Below are 18,598 nucleotides of genomic sequence, written 5' to 3' on the forward strand. Positions count from 1 at the left end.
TTCACTACAGGGACAAAGAGGAACTATGAGCTCCAGGCAAGGTATTACAGCTAAACAATCATATTAAAAGGAAAATCCTGAGGCACTGTGAGGTTAAATTATACTCACTATACTCCACTAAATAAGGGCGGGGGGCGGGGGGAGAACAATTTATTTTAGAAAATGTTACCCAAAAAATTAGTATCTGAAAGTGTGGAAAAGCAGACTTTGCATATAGGAAGGCCTTGTACAGCTTTGGATTCCTCAACAATAAATCCTGACCCCATGAGGTTTTTCTAAAGACTGAATGTGGTAATGTAAATCAGGCTCCCAGACAGCATCTTGAGCATATATAGGAGGTTTTTAATAATTGGTATTTTTCATTACAAATAACAATTAAAAATAGATTTATCTGAGAACTTCATTTCTATGAAATATCTGATTTTCTGATTATATAAGAGAAAAATTACTATACCTGGTTTTAAATTCTGTATTAAAAGCCAAACACATTACAAAAAGCATTATAGTTTCTAAATATATATATAAAAAATTATCTGGAAGCTTAAAATATTTTCCTGATTTTAGATATCAAATTATTTGGTTTTGTCTTTAGAAATAACTAACCATTCTGTCAATATGGAAATGCTGGATAAGACTCATTAGCTATATACTTTCTTTTAGGTTATATTTACAGCCAAATCTCAAACAAAAACAAGTTTCAAAAGCATACACAAAACCAGGAATCGCAATAGTATGTAATTTTAATGCTTTGGTAACAATTATCACTGTCCTCTTTTGCTTTTACATTTACTTAGATGCCAAAGAGAGTCCACTAAATTTAGTAAAATGCTCAGTTAACTGATGTAAACTGTGAGCCTTACTGAAGCAGATCAAACACTCACAGGAAAGTCTAACACAGCAGGATTACATCACTGGCAGCAAGGAAAAGGGCTAACACTCACTTCCACACAAGCATTTCAGCAGTGTGCCAGGTGAGACACAATTCCAATCTGCAGGTACAATGCCATCTCTGGTTTCATTCACTCAATCATATATCAATACACTCAACAATACTTCCTATTATTCTCTTCAACACGGTGTCTTTGGTGGGATGAAGATTCGTGTGACAAAGGCAGAGAACTAGTAAATGATTCAAATTATGGTAGATTTTACTTATTGCATTTAATAGTAATGAGAACAATAATATGTTGCATTAATCTCATGCTCTTCAGTTATATTCTAAGGTAGGCAAACAGGTATTATTTTAGAGATGAGAAAATCAAGTGACAGAGCACTGTGACTTGGTGAACATTACACTAGTTAGTGACACTGCAAGGAATCTTCCAATCCCAGGTTCTGCATCTTTGGATATTTCAACTATAATGAATTTATTTTTAAAAAAATTAACAAAGTCCCCTGTGTTCTGCAAATACACGTATTCCTCACAAGAAATTCTGCTTCATTTCAGAGAAATCTATTTTATTTTTCAGATGGTGGGAGGGGCAGAAGGAGAGAGAGAATCTTAAGCAGGCTCCATGCCCAGCACGGGGCTTGTTCTCAGGACCCTGAGATCATGACCTGAGCCAAAATCAAGAGTCTGATGCTGAACCAACTGAGCCACTCAAGTGCCCCAAACATTCTACATATTTTAAATGAGCAACTGGATGTTTTTCATATTAATTCAGGACTTTATTACTCTATTGGCTAAATCTAAGGGAGATTTTCATCATATTCTATTAGCAAAATGACACAAAATAGCATCAACTTACTTTCACCATCTATATACACATGCAGTTTTAAAAGTACAGAAAAGCCATCATCTCTCACATTCATACACTAATATTACACATCTTCTCTCTGGAATTCTATATTTTAAGAACCAGAACAAAATATATTGTTTCATTTGACTGAATGATAGGATCTTTTTAGATTTCTCTAAATAATATAAAAATACTCAAGATGGAGACCCTGATATGTGTCCGTGTAAACACCTTAATATTTTTTTAAGTAGGCTCCGTACCTAGTGTGGATCCCAATGCAGGGCTTGAACTCACAACCCTGAGATCAAGACCTGAGTGGAGATCAAGGGTCGGATGCTCAACAACTGAGCCACCAGGTGCCCCAAAACTTTGACAAATTTTAAAGATATTTTAATGTATGAAAAAAGTTGTTTTAAATATTTTTTGAAGATTTATTTATTTATTCATGAGAGACACAAAGAGAGAGAGACAGAGACACAAGGAGAGAGAGACAGAGACACAGGAAAAGGGAGAAGCAGGCTCCCTGTAGGGTGCCTGATGTAGGACTGATCCTGGATCCCCAGATCACACCTGAGCCAAAGGCAGACATTCAACCACTGAGTCACCCAGGCATCTCAAAGTTGTTTTAAATCTTAAGTATTTTTGCTTAAATACATTTTAGAAATAGTTTCAGATATCATTATTTTATAAACAAAAGGCATCCAGACTGGAAAGAAAGAAGTTACACTATTTATATTTGCAAGTGACAGTATCTTGTGTACAGAAAATTACAAAAACCATGAAACAAAGTAACAAACGGGCAACAAATATGTATCTACCAATAATTACTTTGAATGTAAATAGACTAAATGCTCCAATCAAAAGACAGAGGGTGACAGAATGGGTAGGTAACAAAACATGACCCAACTAAGTGCTGTCTAAAAGAGACTCATTTCAGGCCTAAGACACCTACAGATTGAAAGTGAGGGGATGGAGAAACTTCATTCAAATGTATGTCAAAAACAAGCTGGAGTAGTAATAGTGAGATTCGACAAAGACTTTAAAACAAAGTTTGTAAAAAGATACAAAAAAAGACATTGTCTAACAATAAAGGGGACAGTCCAACAAGAAAATATAACAACTATAAATATTTTGCACCCAACATGGGAGCACCCAAATACACAAAATGCTTAATAACAAACATAAAAGAACTAATTGATAATAATACAGTAATATTAGAGGACTTTAATACCCCACTTATGTCAATGAACAGGTCATCCAAACAGAAAATCAACAAGAAAAGAGTGGCTTTGAATAACACACTGGAACAGAAGGATTTAACAGATACAGTCAGAATATTCCATCCTAAATTAGCAGAATACATATTCTTTTCAAGTGCACATGGAATATTCTCCAGAACAGATCACGTATTAGGCCACAAAAGAAGCTTCAGCAAATTCAAAAAGATCAAAGTCATACCATACATCTTTTCTACCACAACACTATAAATTTAGAAATCAATCACAAGAAAAAAAAAACTGGAAAGACCACAAATACATGCAAGTTAAATAACATGCTACTAAACAATGAATGGGTTAGCCAAGAAATCAAAGAAAGCAAAAAGTACATGGAAACAAATGAAAAGGAAACCACAATGGCCCACCTTTGGGATGTAGCAAAAGCAGTTCTAAGAGGAAAGTTTATAGCAACACAGGCCTACCTCAAGAAACAAGAAAAATCATAAATAACCTACCCTTACCTATAAAGGAACTAGAAAATGAAGAACAAACAAAACCCCAAACCAGGAGAAGTACGGATATAATGAAGTATAGAGCAGAACTAAATGATACAGAAACTTACAAAGCAACAGAACATACAAATGACAACAGGAGTTGGTTCTTTGAAAAGATACAATAAAATTGATAAACCTCTCCCTAGACTCACAAAAAAAAAAAAAAAAAGAAAAAAAAGAAAAGGACTCAAACAATATGAAAGGGGAGAAATAACACCACCACAGAAATACAATTATAAAAGAATATTATGAAAAACTACATGCCAACAAATTAGACAACCTAGAAGAAATGGACAAATTCCTAGAAACATATAGCCTACCAAAAGTGAAAGTAGTAGTGGAGAATTTGAGTGGACCAATAACCAGGAAAAAAAATTGATTATGTAACCCAAAACTCCAAACAAACAAAAGCCCAGGTCCAGAGAGCTCAAGAGGCCAATTCTACCAAACATTTAAAGAAGAGTTAATAATACCTATTCTACTCAAACTATTCCAAAAAATAGAAGGAAATTTCCAAATTCATTCTATATCACCCTGATACCAAACCAGAGAAAGACATCACAAAAAAGGAGAACTGCATGCAAATATATCTGATAAATGTGGATACAAAAATCCTCAAAAAAATACTAGTAAACAGAATCCAACAATACATTAAAAGAAATCATTCACCACAATTAAGTGGGATTTATTCCCAGATGCAAGGGTGGTTCAATATTCGCAAATCAATCAATATGATACATCACATCAATAAGAGAAAGGATTAAAGCCATATGACTATCTTAATAGATGCAGAAAAAGCATTTAACAAAGCACAACATCCAGTCAGGAAAAAAGTCCTTAACAAGGTAGGTTTAATGGATATACCTCAACATAATAAAGGCCATAAATGAAAACCCACAGCTACCAACATTCTCAATTGGGAAAAACTGAGAGCTTTTCCCCTAAGGTCAGGAACAAGATAAGGATGTCCACTCTCACCACTTGTATTCAATACAGTACTAGAACTTGTAGCCACAGGAATTAGACAACAGAGAGAAATAAAAAACTACAATATCACCTCACACCTGTCAGAATGTTGACACTGTTTTTTGACACAAAAACAACAGATGTTGACAAGGATGTAGAGAAAAAGGACCCCTTCTGCACTGTTGGTGGGAATGCAATGTAGTGTAGCCAGTGTGGACACAGGACTGAGGTTCCTCAAAAAGTTAAAAATAGAACTATCCTATAATCCAGCAATCACACTACTAAGTATTTACCCCCTCCAAAAAAAATCCAAAAATGGTAATTCAAAGGGATACATGCAACCCTATGTTTATAGCAGCTTTACTTATAATAGCCAAATCATGGAAGCAGCCCAAATGTCAATGGATATAGATGAATGGATAAAGAAGATACCACACCCACACCCACACACACAGGAGTATTATTCAGCCATAAAAAAAGAATGAAATCTTGCCATGCGCACTGACACGGATGGAGCTAGAGAGTATAATGCTAAGTGAAACATGTCAGTCACAGAAAAACAAATACCATTTGATTTCACTCATTTGTGGAATTTAGGAAACCAGCTAACAAAAAAACGAGCAAAGGGAAAAAGACAGAGACAAACCAAGAAGCTGACTCTAAACTATAGAGAACACACTGATGGTTCCCGGTGGGGGGAGGCAGATATGGGGGATATAGGTGATGGGGATTAAGGAAGGCACTTGTGATGAGCACTGAGTGTTGTATGAAGTGTTGAATCACTATATTGTATACCCGAAACTAACACAACACTGTACATTAACTATAATGGAATTCAAAATAAAATTTTAAAAAGTTAGAACAAACTTCAAATTGGTTAAATTTTAAGAACCTTTGCTAGCTATGTTGCGATGTCTAGCAAAAAAGTATTATTATTATTACTACTTTTATCAGGGTCAGAACAACTTAAGAGTCGAACAATAACACAGTTCTAACTCTCTCAAATCATTTAGAACATGCCCTGACTGAAAATTCAAATGTATAGCTAAGATAATAATAAAAAAACACTAAACTCAGGTTTACTTATGGGACTTTCTAAAACTTGACTCTATTTCCATCATCTGTTTTACTATTTGTAAGAAAGCTTGAGTTTAAAACTACAACAGGATAAATATTTCTACATTGTTCTAAATATTCACACTGGCTTCTAGGACCTTGAATCAAGACAATTATCCATTTCACATTAAAATCTAAAACTCACTATGCTTCACAATGCTCCAAATACAGAGTAGCATTTCTTTTTGAAACCTGGGTTCCAACTTGCAATGCAGAGTGGTATTTCTCCTTATTCTGACAGTTTGATTAAAACTGACACAGAGCTAGTGATGCCTGGGTGGCACAGTCGATTAAGTGTTGGATTCTTGGTTTTGTCTCAGGTCGTCCATGATCTCAAGGTCATGAGATGGAAGCCTGTATCAGGCTCTGAGCTCAGCACAGAGTCTGCTTAAGTTTCTTTTTCCTTCTGCCTCTACCCTTCACTCTCTCCCTCACCTTGGCTAGTGCTCTCTCTCTCTCAAATAAATAAATAAATAAATAAATAAATAAATAAATAAATAAATAAATAAATAAATCATAACAAACTTTACAGCAATTACTTTCCCAACAGAGTAACTGTACTTACGTCAATATCCTCTTGCGTAAAAGTTTCTGGATCTTCTCCCATCATGTTGGCTAAATGTCTCTTTCCTATGTTGAACTCTTCAATCTGCTTTTTAATAAAATCCACTGTGTAAGTTTCACGTCTTAAGGCTGCAACATTTTTCTTCGTTGATACACCTGTGGTGTGCCTTAGCCTTAATATCTAGCAGAAAATATAAATGAAAAGAGAAAAGATTTTAAATTAAATAATGTAATTATTTACATTATATTTACCTTACAATGTAATTAAACTGTGATTAACTTAGATTTTAAATTAAATAATGTAATTATTTACATTTACATTACAATGTAATGTCTTGTAGGCTATTGTCTCTAAATAAAACAGGGTGTTCAAACAATTGTTTTTATTATAGTACTCAGTTGGCAAGAGTCTGGAAACAGGTAAAAGGCCTGTTAAGAAAGCTGTTAGGGATCCCTGGGTGGCGCAGCGGTTTGGCGCCTGCCTTTGGCCCAGGGCGCGATCCTGGAGACCCGGGATCGAATCCCACATCAGCCTCCCAGTGCATGGAGCCTGCTTCTCCCTCTGCCTGTGTCTCTGCCTCTCTCTCTCTCTCTCTCCCTGTGTGACTATCATAAATAAGTAAAAATTAAAAAAAAAAAAAAAAAAAGAAAGCTGTTAGAAATCTTCCTCCACTCAAGGGACACCCGGGTGCCTCAGCGGTTGAGTCAGCCTTCGGCTCAGGGCGTGATATGGGAGTACCAGGATCAAGTCCCACATCGGGCTCCTTGTGTGGAGCCTGCTGCTTCTCCCTCTGCTTGTGTCTCTGCCTCTCTTTCTTCCTGTTGGTCATAAATAAAGAAATAAAATCTTAAAAAAAGAAAGAAAAGAAAAGAAGAAAGAAAAGAAGAAGAAGAAAAGAAATCATCCTTCACTCAAAAGCTAGCTTTTAAAAGCCTCTACTTACACAGTAGTTTAAACTACTAGCATTTCACACATTTAAACCCAAAATACCTAGAAGTGATAAGAAAACATCCTTATCTAATGCAAATATCCACATTTCATACTGATTGGTCAATGTCAACTACTTGTGATATTTGACACACAGGCAATGAAGAGATGACACTCCCTTTGAAAAGAAGTAAATGCCCTTGCAGACAGACAGCAAGCAGAGGACAAAGGAGAAAAGAGGCATGTACTGGAGAATAGCACACTTGGGCTATAGGTAGTCATCTTGCTTTAGGGTACAAATACAGCTCATCTTTCAAGGCTTTAAAATAACAATTTAGCTTAGCTTGAGACTATTTTAAGCTGATGCAGTGAAGAAACTGCTTCACTAAGCACTGACAAGCTTTATCATTAATTTGGTTCAATACACTAACTTACAGAAATAAGGGCTTTCCCATCCTTCTAAATTATCAGTAATGATATCACTTGCCGCTGTTGATCCTTCTATGCTATAGCACTAGGAATTTCCCCCCAAGGCATAAATAGTTCACCTGCAATAAAAGGTGCTAAGGAACCAGAAAAATGTTTTCAAATGACTATTTAGCCACATTCAGTAGATGGATATAACTAGAATAGATATTCTTGGTCCTGGTTTTTCTCAAAATCTTAATCTGTGGTTCTCGACCATTATCCCAGCCTCAACAACGTTAGCACTCTTAAGCAATTCAGACCTTAACTCTAATTTTTAGTAACTCCCTCACTTACCTCTTCATCAACAAACAAACCTCTCTCGCACATACCACCACCACCACCATCCTTCACTCATCCATTCCCTAACCCTTTGAGAATCAGAGATTCAAATAACTATAATAATTTGTCACTGTAGTTACAATAAAAAGTAAAAGAAAAAATACAGAACAAATATTATAATGCTCTATTAATAGTAAAAATTATGTTCTTAAACTCTCACAAATCAAAATAGTGATAAAATTATTTCTTGCAACTCCTTAATGAGTAAAATAAGGTAATTTAGAATCCCATGAAACTTTATAGTTTATTTTTCCTTGGGGAGCACAAAGGAGTTTCTTTCTTCATATTATTAATCAAGAATCTTAAGATGTTTTTATAAAGATACAGTGTCACTATCAGTGAGTAAAAACATGATCCAAACTTGCTTACATATAGCCTCTTTGTACACTCCTAGTCCTGCTCCCTCTCCCCACAGTTAGTGCCAACAGCATCAAATCCTTGTCTCAGGAGTTTTTCCATCTTGTTTTTACTTTTCCCAGGGTTCTGCTTCTGTGTGTGTGTTTCAATGATTTCATGTTTTCTTTGAACACTGGAAGATGTTGCTTCCTGTATTCAAAATGAAGAGAAAATACTGATCTGCCCCCAAGAATCATGGCAAAGGTATGGATTTGGAGAAAGTAGCTGTCACGCAACAGAGGTGATTTTCCTCAATGTTCCACTGCCAAAAGGATGATTACACTGCTGGTTTTCTAAGTCACATGACAAAATGTTTTTGTCCATAACCAAAACGATTTGTAATACAGGTGACCCCACTACACTTGCCACCAACCACCAATCACAGCCCTCAGGAGAAATGAGTCTCCCAGTGAATATGAGACTTCCATTCACTGAAGTAATGAGTTCTAAAGGAACAGTAAGATAGGGAGGAAAGTGATGAGTTCAATTTGGGGCATGACAAGTTTGAGATGCTTGATGGGCATCTCCAGAGAGATAGGTGTCCTGGAGGCAGATGGCTCTGTGGGTATGTACACAGGAGAGATCTGAGCTAGAGATGCCGTCTGTTAATAATCAGCATGGGACATGACATGACACCATCAAAGTAGGGGGAATGGCAGGCATTCGTGTTAGGATAAGAAACATCTATTTTACTATGCAAAGAAACAACATAGTTTGTGAGGGAAAACAGACGGAAAGGTAAGATTACTTATGTCTTATGGCCATTATTTTTATGAAACAGGACATGAGATGGGTCTGCAGAGTAAGAGGTGACAGGTTTGATGAACTGAATACTTCATGTTCAAAAAGCAATGATACAGTGGTTATAAAGTAGACAGTAAAATTAAAGAAAGAATATTAGAAAAAAATTTTAAGCACTCCTTTATACTGGATGTGAGCCAGAAAAAAATACCAAAGAAACAGTTATGAATCTATATCCATACAATAGCTTTAATCTTAATTATCTTTTCATTTCTTGTATTTTTCCTTTGTATGTTTCAGTGGTATATCCAATGTACTAATTAGCTGAAGAGAGTTCTATCTTAAGGCAGATTGTACCCTTCAAATTATAAAGTGTTGCACTCCTAGGCAATACTTTTACCTTGAATTTCATTCTGTTGGATCGTAATATTGCAACCCTTTCGGACTTCCATTTGCCTTTCCCTGGAATATCACTGACCATATTTTTCATTTAAATTTTAAATCACTTTAGCTTTTGTCTTTTGGGCCAATCTGAGTTTTTTACAAATATGAGAATACCTTATTTAAATGGATTTAATAGATATTGTCACATTTCCCATCTTATTTTATTTTTGTATGCTTCCTTTCCTGTTTTCTTTCTTTTGCTAAATGGTCTGCAGTTTTTTTATATTTGTCTTTTGATCCAGCAATTTGGACATCACACAGCCTTTCATTTTAGTAGTGATTACCTATATGTCTCCAAATAAAATGCTTAAGATTATTTCTCCTATCAACCTTAGAAAGTAATACTCACCAACTCTCACCTACTTACTATTCTCTTCTCCGACCACAGAGGTGATCTGGTTTCCTGTATTCTATCTCCGTTCTCCCAGTCTTATTTATCCCTTTGTTCTGCATTATGAATGATGTTTAAATCTATACTCCTGGGGTTTTTTTTTGTTTTGTTTTCTGCGGTGTCAATTCTGCAGCCACTCTGAATTTTTAGCTTTTTCAATCACTGGTCTATCTCCAAATATCTTCCCTTAACCGTTTTATCAATCATATTTTCTTGTCTTATCTCCTATTTCATATAGCTCTCCCTTACCCAATCTTTTAAGAATGTCCTTGACAGTGTGAAGCAGTTATAGTAAAATAATTCTTCCATTTTGTTGAGTAAATATTCCTTTGTGTTTTCTTCATCTCTCTCTCTCCCACAGTTCCTTTTCTTCTTTTGTTCTGACAACTAGTATTACCTCAAGCAAAAGAGTTGATTATTAGCTTGAAGATTCATTTCTTCACTTGAATTAAAATTATCTTGTGTCTAGATTCTTAAGACTCTGTGACATGTGGCAGCTTTCTCAGTTTTAACATAAATGATGCTTAAAAACTAAAATTTTTTATTGTTCATTTAGAAAAGGCTTTTTTAAAAAGTCCACACGTTGCTATTTTTCAATCTCCTTAGGATCTTTTCAAAGACATTTGTATACACTGCCTAAGAATGTGACATTCTGGAATTCATATTTATTCTAAAACCATCACAGCATCAGTACCAGACTACTGAATATATTTATAAATATTCTAAATTATTCCAGCAGTGATTCACACAAAAATATTTACATTCAATAGAGTCCATTATTCATTAGCACAATCCATTAAGTAAGATAAGGCTGAATGTGAATCGACTAGATCTTTAGCTATGAACAGCTAGAATTCCTGGAGAGAACATGCTTCACTACTGTTAAGTACAAATCCCCAACAAAATTTTCTACAGGTTCTGTTTCCAACTGAAAAGCTATGACAGAGAATTTTCCTCACACTTTGTTTTTATGGACTGGTATAGATACAACTTGACAGATTTGTTTCTTTTTTAAGATAATCAGTGGGTCAGACAACTATAATTTCAATCAAGCGGGTTGCCAAAGAAGCAGACATATCCTGACAGAGCAGTGATGTCCCAAATCTGGCCAAATGCCAGTGCCACACACTACTTTTAATGATATTACGAGTACTCAGGAGTTTCCTTTTTGTTCAATTGGATAAAAATGGAACAAAGAAGAAGCTGCTGCTAATCTGAATAGAAAAGGCAAAAGAAAAAATACTTGGAGGATTCAAAGAATAGGGAAAGACTAAAGTCATATTAGAGAAAACATGGATAGAAAGAAACATTAGAAGGACACCGAGAGAGAGAGGACAGTAAGTTTTTTTTTGAATGAGTTTATATTTTTATCAACTAGAGATCTCTGGATGCAAGCAAAAGAATATGACTTTGCTTAAGCAAAAGAGACATTTCTTAGAAGAGTAACAGGGGCCCAGGACTATACTTGAAGCAGGGAGCTAAGAAGCAGGAACTCCAATGAGCCACGGCATGTGCAATGAAGTCTATGGCCATTAAGATAAAATGGTATTTCAACTGTCATTAGCTTTCTGCTCAAGATCTCAGGGGAGGGACTATCTAATGGGGCTACTTTGGGTTAGATGCCCCAGATTATAGTCCTTCTAGATTGTATCCAGTGGTGAAGAACTCATCCCTCCTGAGAAAGCAGCAGTGCCCTGGTGAAAGGGAAGTGGACACCAGGTTAAACAAACATGGAAATCTACTACACTACTTGAGCAAAATTCATGATTTATATTCTTTCCACAAACTTATAAATTTAGAGCCTTAACACACTTACAAATCAAATAAAATATATGGGCTTTGTCTGAATCGTGCTTTAGACAAACTATAAAAAATTATTGCTAACACAACCAGGGAAATTTGAACATGGATGGAATAAGTAGCAGATATATTAAGATATTATTGTTCCATTCTGCATAGTGGCATGGAAGCCTTTTTTTTTTTTTTTTAAAGATTTTACTTATTTATTTGAGAGCAAGAAAACATACGCAGGCAGTAGGGGGGGAGGGAGAGGGAGAGGGAGAAGCAGACTTCCTCCTTAAGCAGAGAGCCCAACATGGCGCCTGATCCCAGAACCCTAAGATCATGACTTGACCCAAAGGCAAGGAGGGACACTTAATTGACTGAGCCACCCAGGCACCTCCATGTTTTTGTTTTTCTTTTTTTCTATTTTAAAAGCGACTTGGTGGCACCTGGGTGGCTCAGTGGTTGAGTGTCTGCCTTTGGCTCAGGTCGTGATCCCGGGGTCCTGGGACTGAGTCCCTCATCGGGCTCCCCGCAGGGAGCCAGCTTCTCTCTCTGCCTGTGTCTCTGCCTCCCTCTCCCTCATGAATAAATAATTTTTAAAAACAAAAAATCTACTTGTTAGTGATGCACATTCAAGTATATATACAAGTAATATAATGGAAAGCCTGAGATTTACATAAAAGCTTCTAGAAAAAAAAAGGTAGGGAGACAGATGAAACAGAATTCAGAAAACAGTAATAACTATTGAAGCCTGCTGACATATACAGGGAGTTCATTACAGTATTCCATTTTTGTAAATGCTTGAACATGCTTTATTTTTCATAAAATTCCAAAAAGTAAACTATTTTACAATTTAACAAAATTTAAGCAATTACTATGAGCCAGGCTATCTCCTGAGTTTTGACAGAAATAACTGTCAAGCAGAAGTGACTGATGTTAAAATGAGAACGTTGCCACAGTGAGAGAAGGAAGTATGAAACATGGTCAAAATGCAGTTTTCTTAAGTTACTAATCTATCTGGCAAAAAGGAGCATGGCAGGTGCTCACACACATGTGCATACACAACATGTACACACACATATATCCCTACATGTAAGAACTCTTCACATGTTTAATTCAGGAAATGATCAGTGAGCATCTAGGAGGTGTCTGTGGGTCCTGTAACAGGCATCAGAGTAGGGATACAAAAGTTATGCTATTTTTCTCAAGAGGTTTACAAACCAACTGTAAGGGAAAGACCTAAACACACAAGTCACTTAAGTAATAAAAAAGAACATAGTTGCAGGCAGCTTACAGGATGGTTCCCATGATTCTACCAGTTGGTATTCATCCTGTTGTTCAATCCCCTCCCCTTGAATGTGGGCTTCTGCAAATTGCTTGAGAAACTTGCTTCCCACGAATAGAATACTACTAAAGTGATAGAATGTCACCAATCAGATTAAGTTATAAAAAGACTGTCTTCCCTCTTGCCCCTCCCCCTTGATCAACCTGATAGAAGCCAGATGTGGTGAGGTGTCCTACAGAGGCCCATGTGACAAGAACGGAGGGTGGCCTCCAGCCAACGGCCAGTCCAATAACCTGCTAACACCCACATGAACGAACTGAGAGATAGATTTCCACCCTCCAGCCTTGAGATGACAGGAGCCACAGCCACCACCTGAACTACTAAATTATCGGAGGCCCGAAGGGAAAACCCAGTAAAGCTGTGCCTACAAACCCGACCCGCAGAAACCATGAGATAACAAATGTCTGCTGTTTTAAGCTGCTAAGTTTGGGGGTGCAGCAATAAGTAACTAATTAATTCATCATCCTAATTACAACAATGAAGCATAGTACAGGTAGATTTAGATCCGTCCTTAAAAGGATGGATTTCAAAAGAAACAACTTATCCCATCAAAAAGGTTTTCATTTCCATTGCTAATAAAATGGGCTTTTTAAAAAAATCAAGTTATCTGGAGGAAAACATAATGAATTTACAGAGCTACATACAGCATTTGATACAAATGCAAGTCAATTTTTAATTTCAAAGAGTTTTTAAGCAATTTATCAATAGTTTATTTAGACCCTACTATAAACCAACTGGATGTCATGATAAATATACGATATTATAATCCCTAGGAGCCTGTTAAGATGAAAGAAGAATAGATACTTAAGACAAAAACAACACTGTTTTTACAATAAAATCAAAATATACAAGGGCCAACCCACCAAATGCCATTGAGCATTCTTCGGCAAACAGACCAATTCAATAAGGGGTGTACTGACTCAATAAAAATGTAAAGTTTAAGCACTGAGTGTTTAATAGAAAATAAAATTAAGAGGACATATCATTGATATTTGGTAATTCTAGCTTTCAAAATAGAAAATTAGTCTACTGTTTTCCCTTAATATAAGCCATAGGGGCTCAGTGGGTTCAGCATGCAACTCTTGATCTCAAGGACTTAGGTTCAAGCCCCCACTGGGTATAGAGATTACTTAAAAATAATATCTTAAAATATATATATATATATATATATATATATATATATATATGGGTGCTTGGACGTCACAGTCAGTTAAGCATCTGACTCTTGGTTTCAGCTCAGGTTACAAGCTCAGGGTCCTAGGATCCAACCCCAAGCAGGGCTCCATGTTCAACGGGGAGTCTACTTGAGGATTCTCTCTCCCTCTCCCTCTCCCTCTGTACCTCCCCGTTAGCATGCACATGCACTCCTCTCTCTATATATAAAATAAATAAATCTTTCTTAAGAAGTCATAAGTATTTCAGAAAGCTGAATTAGCATTCTTACATTATATTGATAGAGGATTTAAGAATCCATGGGTAACCTTTGTAGTATACCATGACTGTCAACTGCTTATAATAATGCCAGTGCGATTTTCATTAGTGAAAGATTAAAAAAAAAAAAAAGGCATGTACCTTAGTATAGCAACACAGACCATAATCTGGGTCCCATCAAACTTTCCCACCTCTCACCATTCTTGCACTAATTATTATACCAATTATAACTGCTATAACCAATGGGTCGTTGCCAGATCAACTGACTGTGTATCTTTGTCCGTTCTGTATTTACTATATCTTCCTAGAACAGAGTATCTTTCTTTTTTTATCTAACTCCTAATTGCTCCAGAAAACTCTATCATCTCCTTGGAGAAGGGGCCCACCCCACCACTCTACCCATTTCAACTCAATTGCATTAGGCACTGCACTTTTGTGCTCTTCTGTATTCACCTCTGTAAACCTTATGGTAAACTGTGAATAGGTAGGTACCTGACATTCAGGGGTTTATTTTTTTTTTTTATAAATTAATTTTTATTGGTGTTCAATTTACCAACATACAGAATAACACCCAGTGCTCATCCCGTCAAGTGTCCCCCTCCGTGCCCGTCACCCATTCACCCCCACCCCCCGCCCTCCTCCCCTTCCACCACCCCTAGTTCGTTTCCCAGAGTTAGGAGTCTTTATGTTCTGTGTCCATTCAGGGGTTTATAATCTGAAGTTTCGCCATTCACAAGTAAGATTCCCTCCTCTATCCCAAATTTGGTACACTTAGATATTTGCAATTGTAGAGGCATTAATATGAAACGTATATACCACAAGATTGGTACACAAGAGGGAGTCTGTTAGTGAGGGTCCCAACTGGGCACAAAAGAGTCAAAATTTTTAGCAAAACTTGTTTCTTTTTCCTTGTGGCATCAGTGTTTCTCAAGCTTTTTTGACTATGATCCACAGTAATAGGTACTATTTGTATCACAACCTAGGACACACTCATACGTATAAACAAAATGCAAAAAAATCTTGTACAAGATGGATTATTATTATATTGTTTTATGAAACATGGCCCTTAAGAAAATGTAACTTTTTTTTTTTTTTTTCCTGAGAGACAGAGGATAGTAAGTGCAAGTGTGCAGGAGGGGGGACAGAGAGGAAGACAGAATTCCAAGCAGGCTCCACCCACAGTGCAGAGTCCCAGGCCGGGCTTGCTCTCACCTACCCTGAGATCAAGATGTGAGAACAAATTAAGATCCGGAAGCCCAACCGACTGAGCCACCTACATGGCCTGTGAAAAATGTAACTACTAATGTTAGAGATGGGATATGCAGAAGTATTAATACTTAAGACAGACAAACTCTGTGCCAGAAAAAAGCTTTATAAATGTCTTTAACCATATATGTGGTAATAGTAAGGGTCTGACGGGGGTCAGTTAGATCTTTCAGTTGTATCTTAGTTGTACTTCATATGGTAAAACATAAGCTGTTACAATACTAAGGAATTTAGGGATGCAGCAGTTTCAGGATCATCCCTGGAGAGGGTAAGGGTCAATACTGTCTGGTAATTATTTGATAATGATTTGTTTACTTCACAGTGCCTGACTCAAGTAAAGTGCTCAGTAAACATTTGCCATATGGAGGGGGAAGAAAGCTTTATTTCAAGTCGAGGAGATGAAAATTAAAGTAGCAACGAGAAATCACCGTTTACCATCTTATTGAAAAAAAAATACCTAATGCTAGTTGAAAAGGGGGCACTTTCATACATCAATGATGGAGTGTGATTGCCACAGCCTTCCTGGAAAGCTATGTGGAAATATCTATTAAAATTTAAGATGTACACACACTTTGCAGCAATAAACTCACAACTTTCCTACAGAAATAAAAGCAATGTAAGTACCTAAGAATTATTACAGGATGTTTACTAAACATTTTATTAACGGTTAGAAAATGGAAGCAAAATAAATGGCCATCAACTATTAGCACTGACACAGATGCATGCTTATGATAAAAAGAACATAAAGACAGAGAAGGATACATAGATTCTGGAGGTTGAGAGAGGGAGAGAAAATTAGTAGCCCCTTCCCCCATACACACACACAGTGTCAGCAATTAAAACATTCCATACCCTATAGCTAACTAAGCATATATGGGGAAAATATACTCAAAAGAGATGCATGAAAAAAAATAAAAACTTCCAACATATTCTGTAATTAAAAAGTAGTAAAGAGCACTTGGATACCTCAGTCATTTAAACATCTGACTCTTGGTTTCAGCTCAGGTCATGATTTCAGGATCCTGGGAATGAGCCCTGAGTAGGGCTCCCCACTGAGCCAGGAGTATGCTTAGGCTTCCGCTTCTCCTTCTACCTCTGCCTCTCCCCATGCTTGTGCACTTGCGCGCACACTCTCTCTCTCACACATAAATAAACAAATAAAATCTTAAAAAAAAAAAGAATGAAAAATAAGTGATGGATAAAAGAATAGATGGACTGGTCGATTTAGGTTCAAATATAAAAAAAAAGGTGTTTAAAAATATACAGTATTCCTTTTTCCAATAGTTTTTATATCATAATATTTGGCCTCTATACAATGTTCGGTACTTGTTTATCACTTTGCCTACTTAAAACATTCACTTGTTTTCCATGACACCACACTTGGTTTCCCCCGTTTCTTTGGCAGTTCATTCTCAATCTCTGGGAGGCTCTTCTTCGCCGCTGTCCTTCAGGGCCCTGTCCCTCTACTTATTCCAATTCGGTACACCATCATTAGGTGTTTGAATTCACTTCCAAGGCCTCGATTACCATCTACAAGTTGACAGAGGGCTTGTAGATAAGTTCTTCTTGAACTATAAACTTGTCAATCTTTGGGCCTACTGGAAATCTCCACGTGGACAACCCCATTATAACTGTGTAATAACTATAATTATATCCAAAACTAAGCTCGTTTTCTTCCCTCTCAAAACTTCCCCCTCCTTTCGAGATCCCAAGTCAGCATCACCAAAACAGCTGTGAAGCTAGAATATTGGCTTCTCACCGCCCTCGGGGGAGTAAAGGAAATGTACGAGTTCTGGTCTCCATCTCTCCAGAGAACAGGCGTTGGGGGAAATTAAGAAAACCGAAGCCGCACAGATGCAAAGCACTTTTAAGGCCGCTATGAATCCTATCCACTGTGTGACTTTATCCATGGAGTCTTCCAGCCCACCGCAGGAGTCCAGTTCTTCACCTCCTCGGGTGAATGGACCGCAGGGCGAGCGGGGAGCTCCAGACCCTGGGCACCTGGGCACCGACTCCCCTTAGCTCCGCAGACACCTCAAGGAACGGGGTCGCTCTAGTTCCGTCTGCAGAACACTTCCTCCCTCACTGCACCCTGCAAAACCCAGAAGCAACCTCGAGTGGCCGCTGCAAACCAACACCCACTCCTCCTCTCCCAACCACAGACCTCTACGAAATACCCCAGACCCTTTTCAGCCCGGGCCTGGGTGCACGCGAGACGCCAGGAGAAAGCAGCGGCGCCGGCTCCACATCCTCGCGCTACACGGGCCCGTGCATCCACTTCTGCCTCACCTGAGATCCGGTGCCTGTCTGCAACTCCGCAGCTGCGGCTTTCCAGACGCCTTGTTTCTGGGAGAGGCTAACCCTACCTCCGAGAAAGAGTCGGTAGGAAAGTGCGGCGTAGCAGGACACACAGGGAGCCGCCATGTTGGCCGCCCGAGAGCCAGGCGGGAGGGCGAGGGGGCGGGGCCTCAGGGCTGCGCAGGCGCCGGAGGGAGCTAGGTTCCGGGGGCTGTCGGGAAGGGGCGGGGGCGTGTCCCGCGGTCGGGGCGGCTGGTCGCTGGTTGGGTGTGTGAGTCCGCGGGGCGGGCCCGACTCCGCCCCCTGGTGCTCCGCGGCGCCCCGCTGAAGGTGGTGGGCTGGGCCTCTCGGCCCCTGTCTCCTCCTGCAGGTGCTGAATCCTGTCCTCGTCTAGGTCTTAGTAACGACTCTCGCGTGGGCCTTCCTTCCCTTGCCGGTGCTGCACGTCCAACTGCAGAACCCGCGCCGCCCGCCCGACTCCTGCAGTCTGACTTCGCCCACCCCGAGCGAGGCTGCGCTCCTTGCTCACCGAGGAACGGACTCCAAACCCTGGCTCCTATACGTCTTTCGGCTATGGGTTTCCGCTTCTCTCTGCCTTTGCACGGTTTTC

The 18,598-nt window shown here is 38.2% G+C and overlaps 1 protein-coding gene across 1 annotated transcript in view; it reads right to left on the bottom strand.

The window, feature by feature from the left end:
* MRPS9 (mitochondrial ribosomal protein S9) overlaps positions 1–18,157 on the bottom strand; it is a 63,247-nt gene extending 45,090 nt beyond the window's left edge. The window contains exons 1-2 of the mRNA XM_055328959.1: positions 17,980–18,157; positions 6,158–6,337 (exon numbers count right to left, since the gene is read on the bottom strand). Of these exons, the coding sequence (XP_055184934.1) occupies positions 6,158–6,337; positions 17,980–18,114 (315 nt within the window). The 5' untranslated portion in view covers positions 18,115–18,157. The remainder of the gene's footprint in view (positions 1–6,157; positions 6,338–17,979) is intronic.
* Positions 18,158–18,598: the final 441 nt, after the last annotated feature.

The sequence above is a fragment of the Nyctereutes procyonoides genome, unplaced genomic scaffold, assembly GCF_905146905.1.
Source record: "Nyctereutes procyonoides isolate TBG_1078 unplaced genomic scaffold, NYPRO_anot_genome, whole genome shotgun sequence".
In the NCBI taxonomy this organism is placed as follows: domain Eukaryota; kingdom Metazoa; phylum Chordata; class Mammalia; order Carnivora; family Canidae; genus Nyctereutes; species Nyctereutes procyonoides.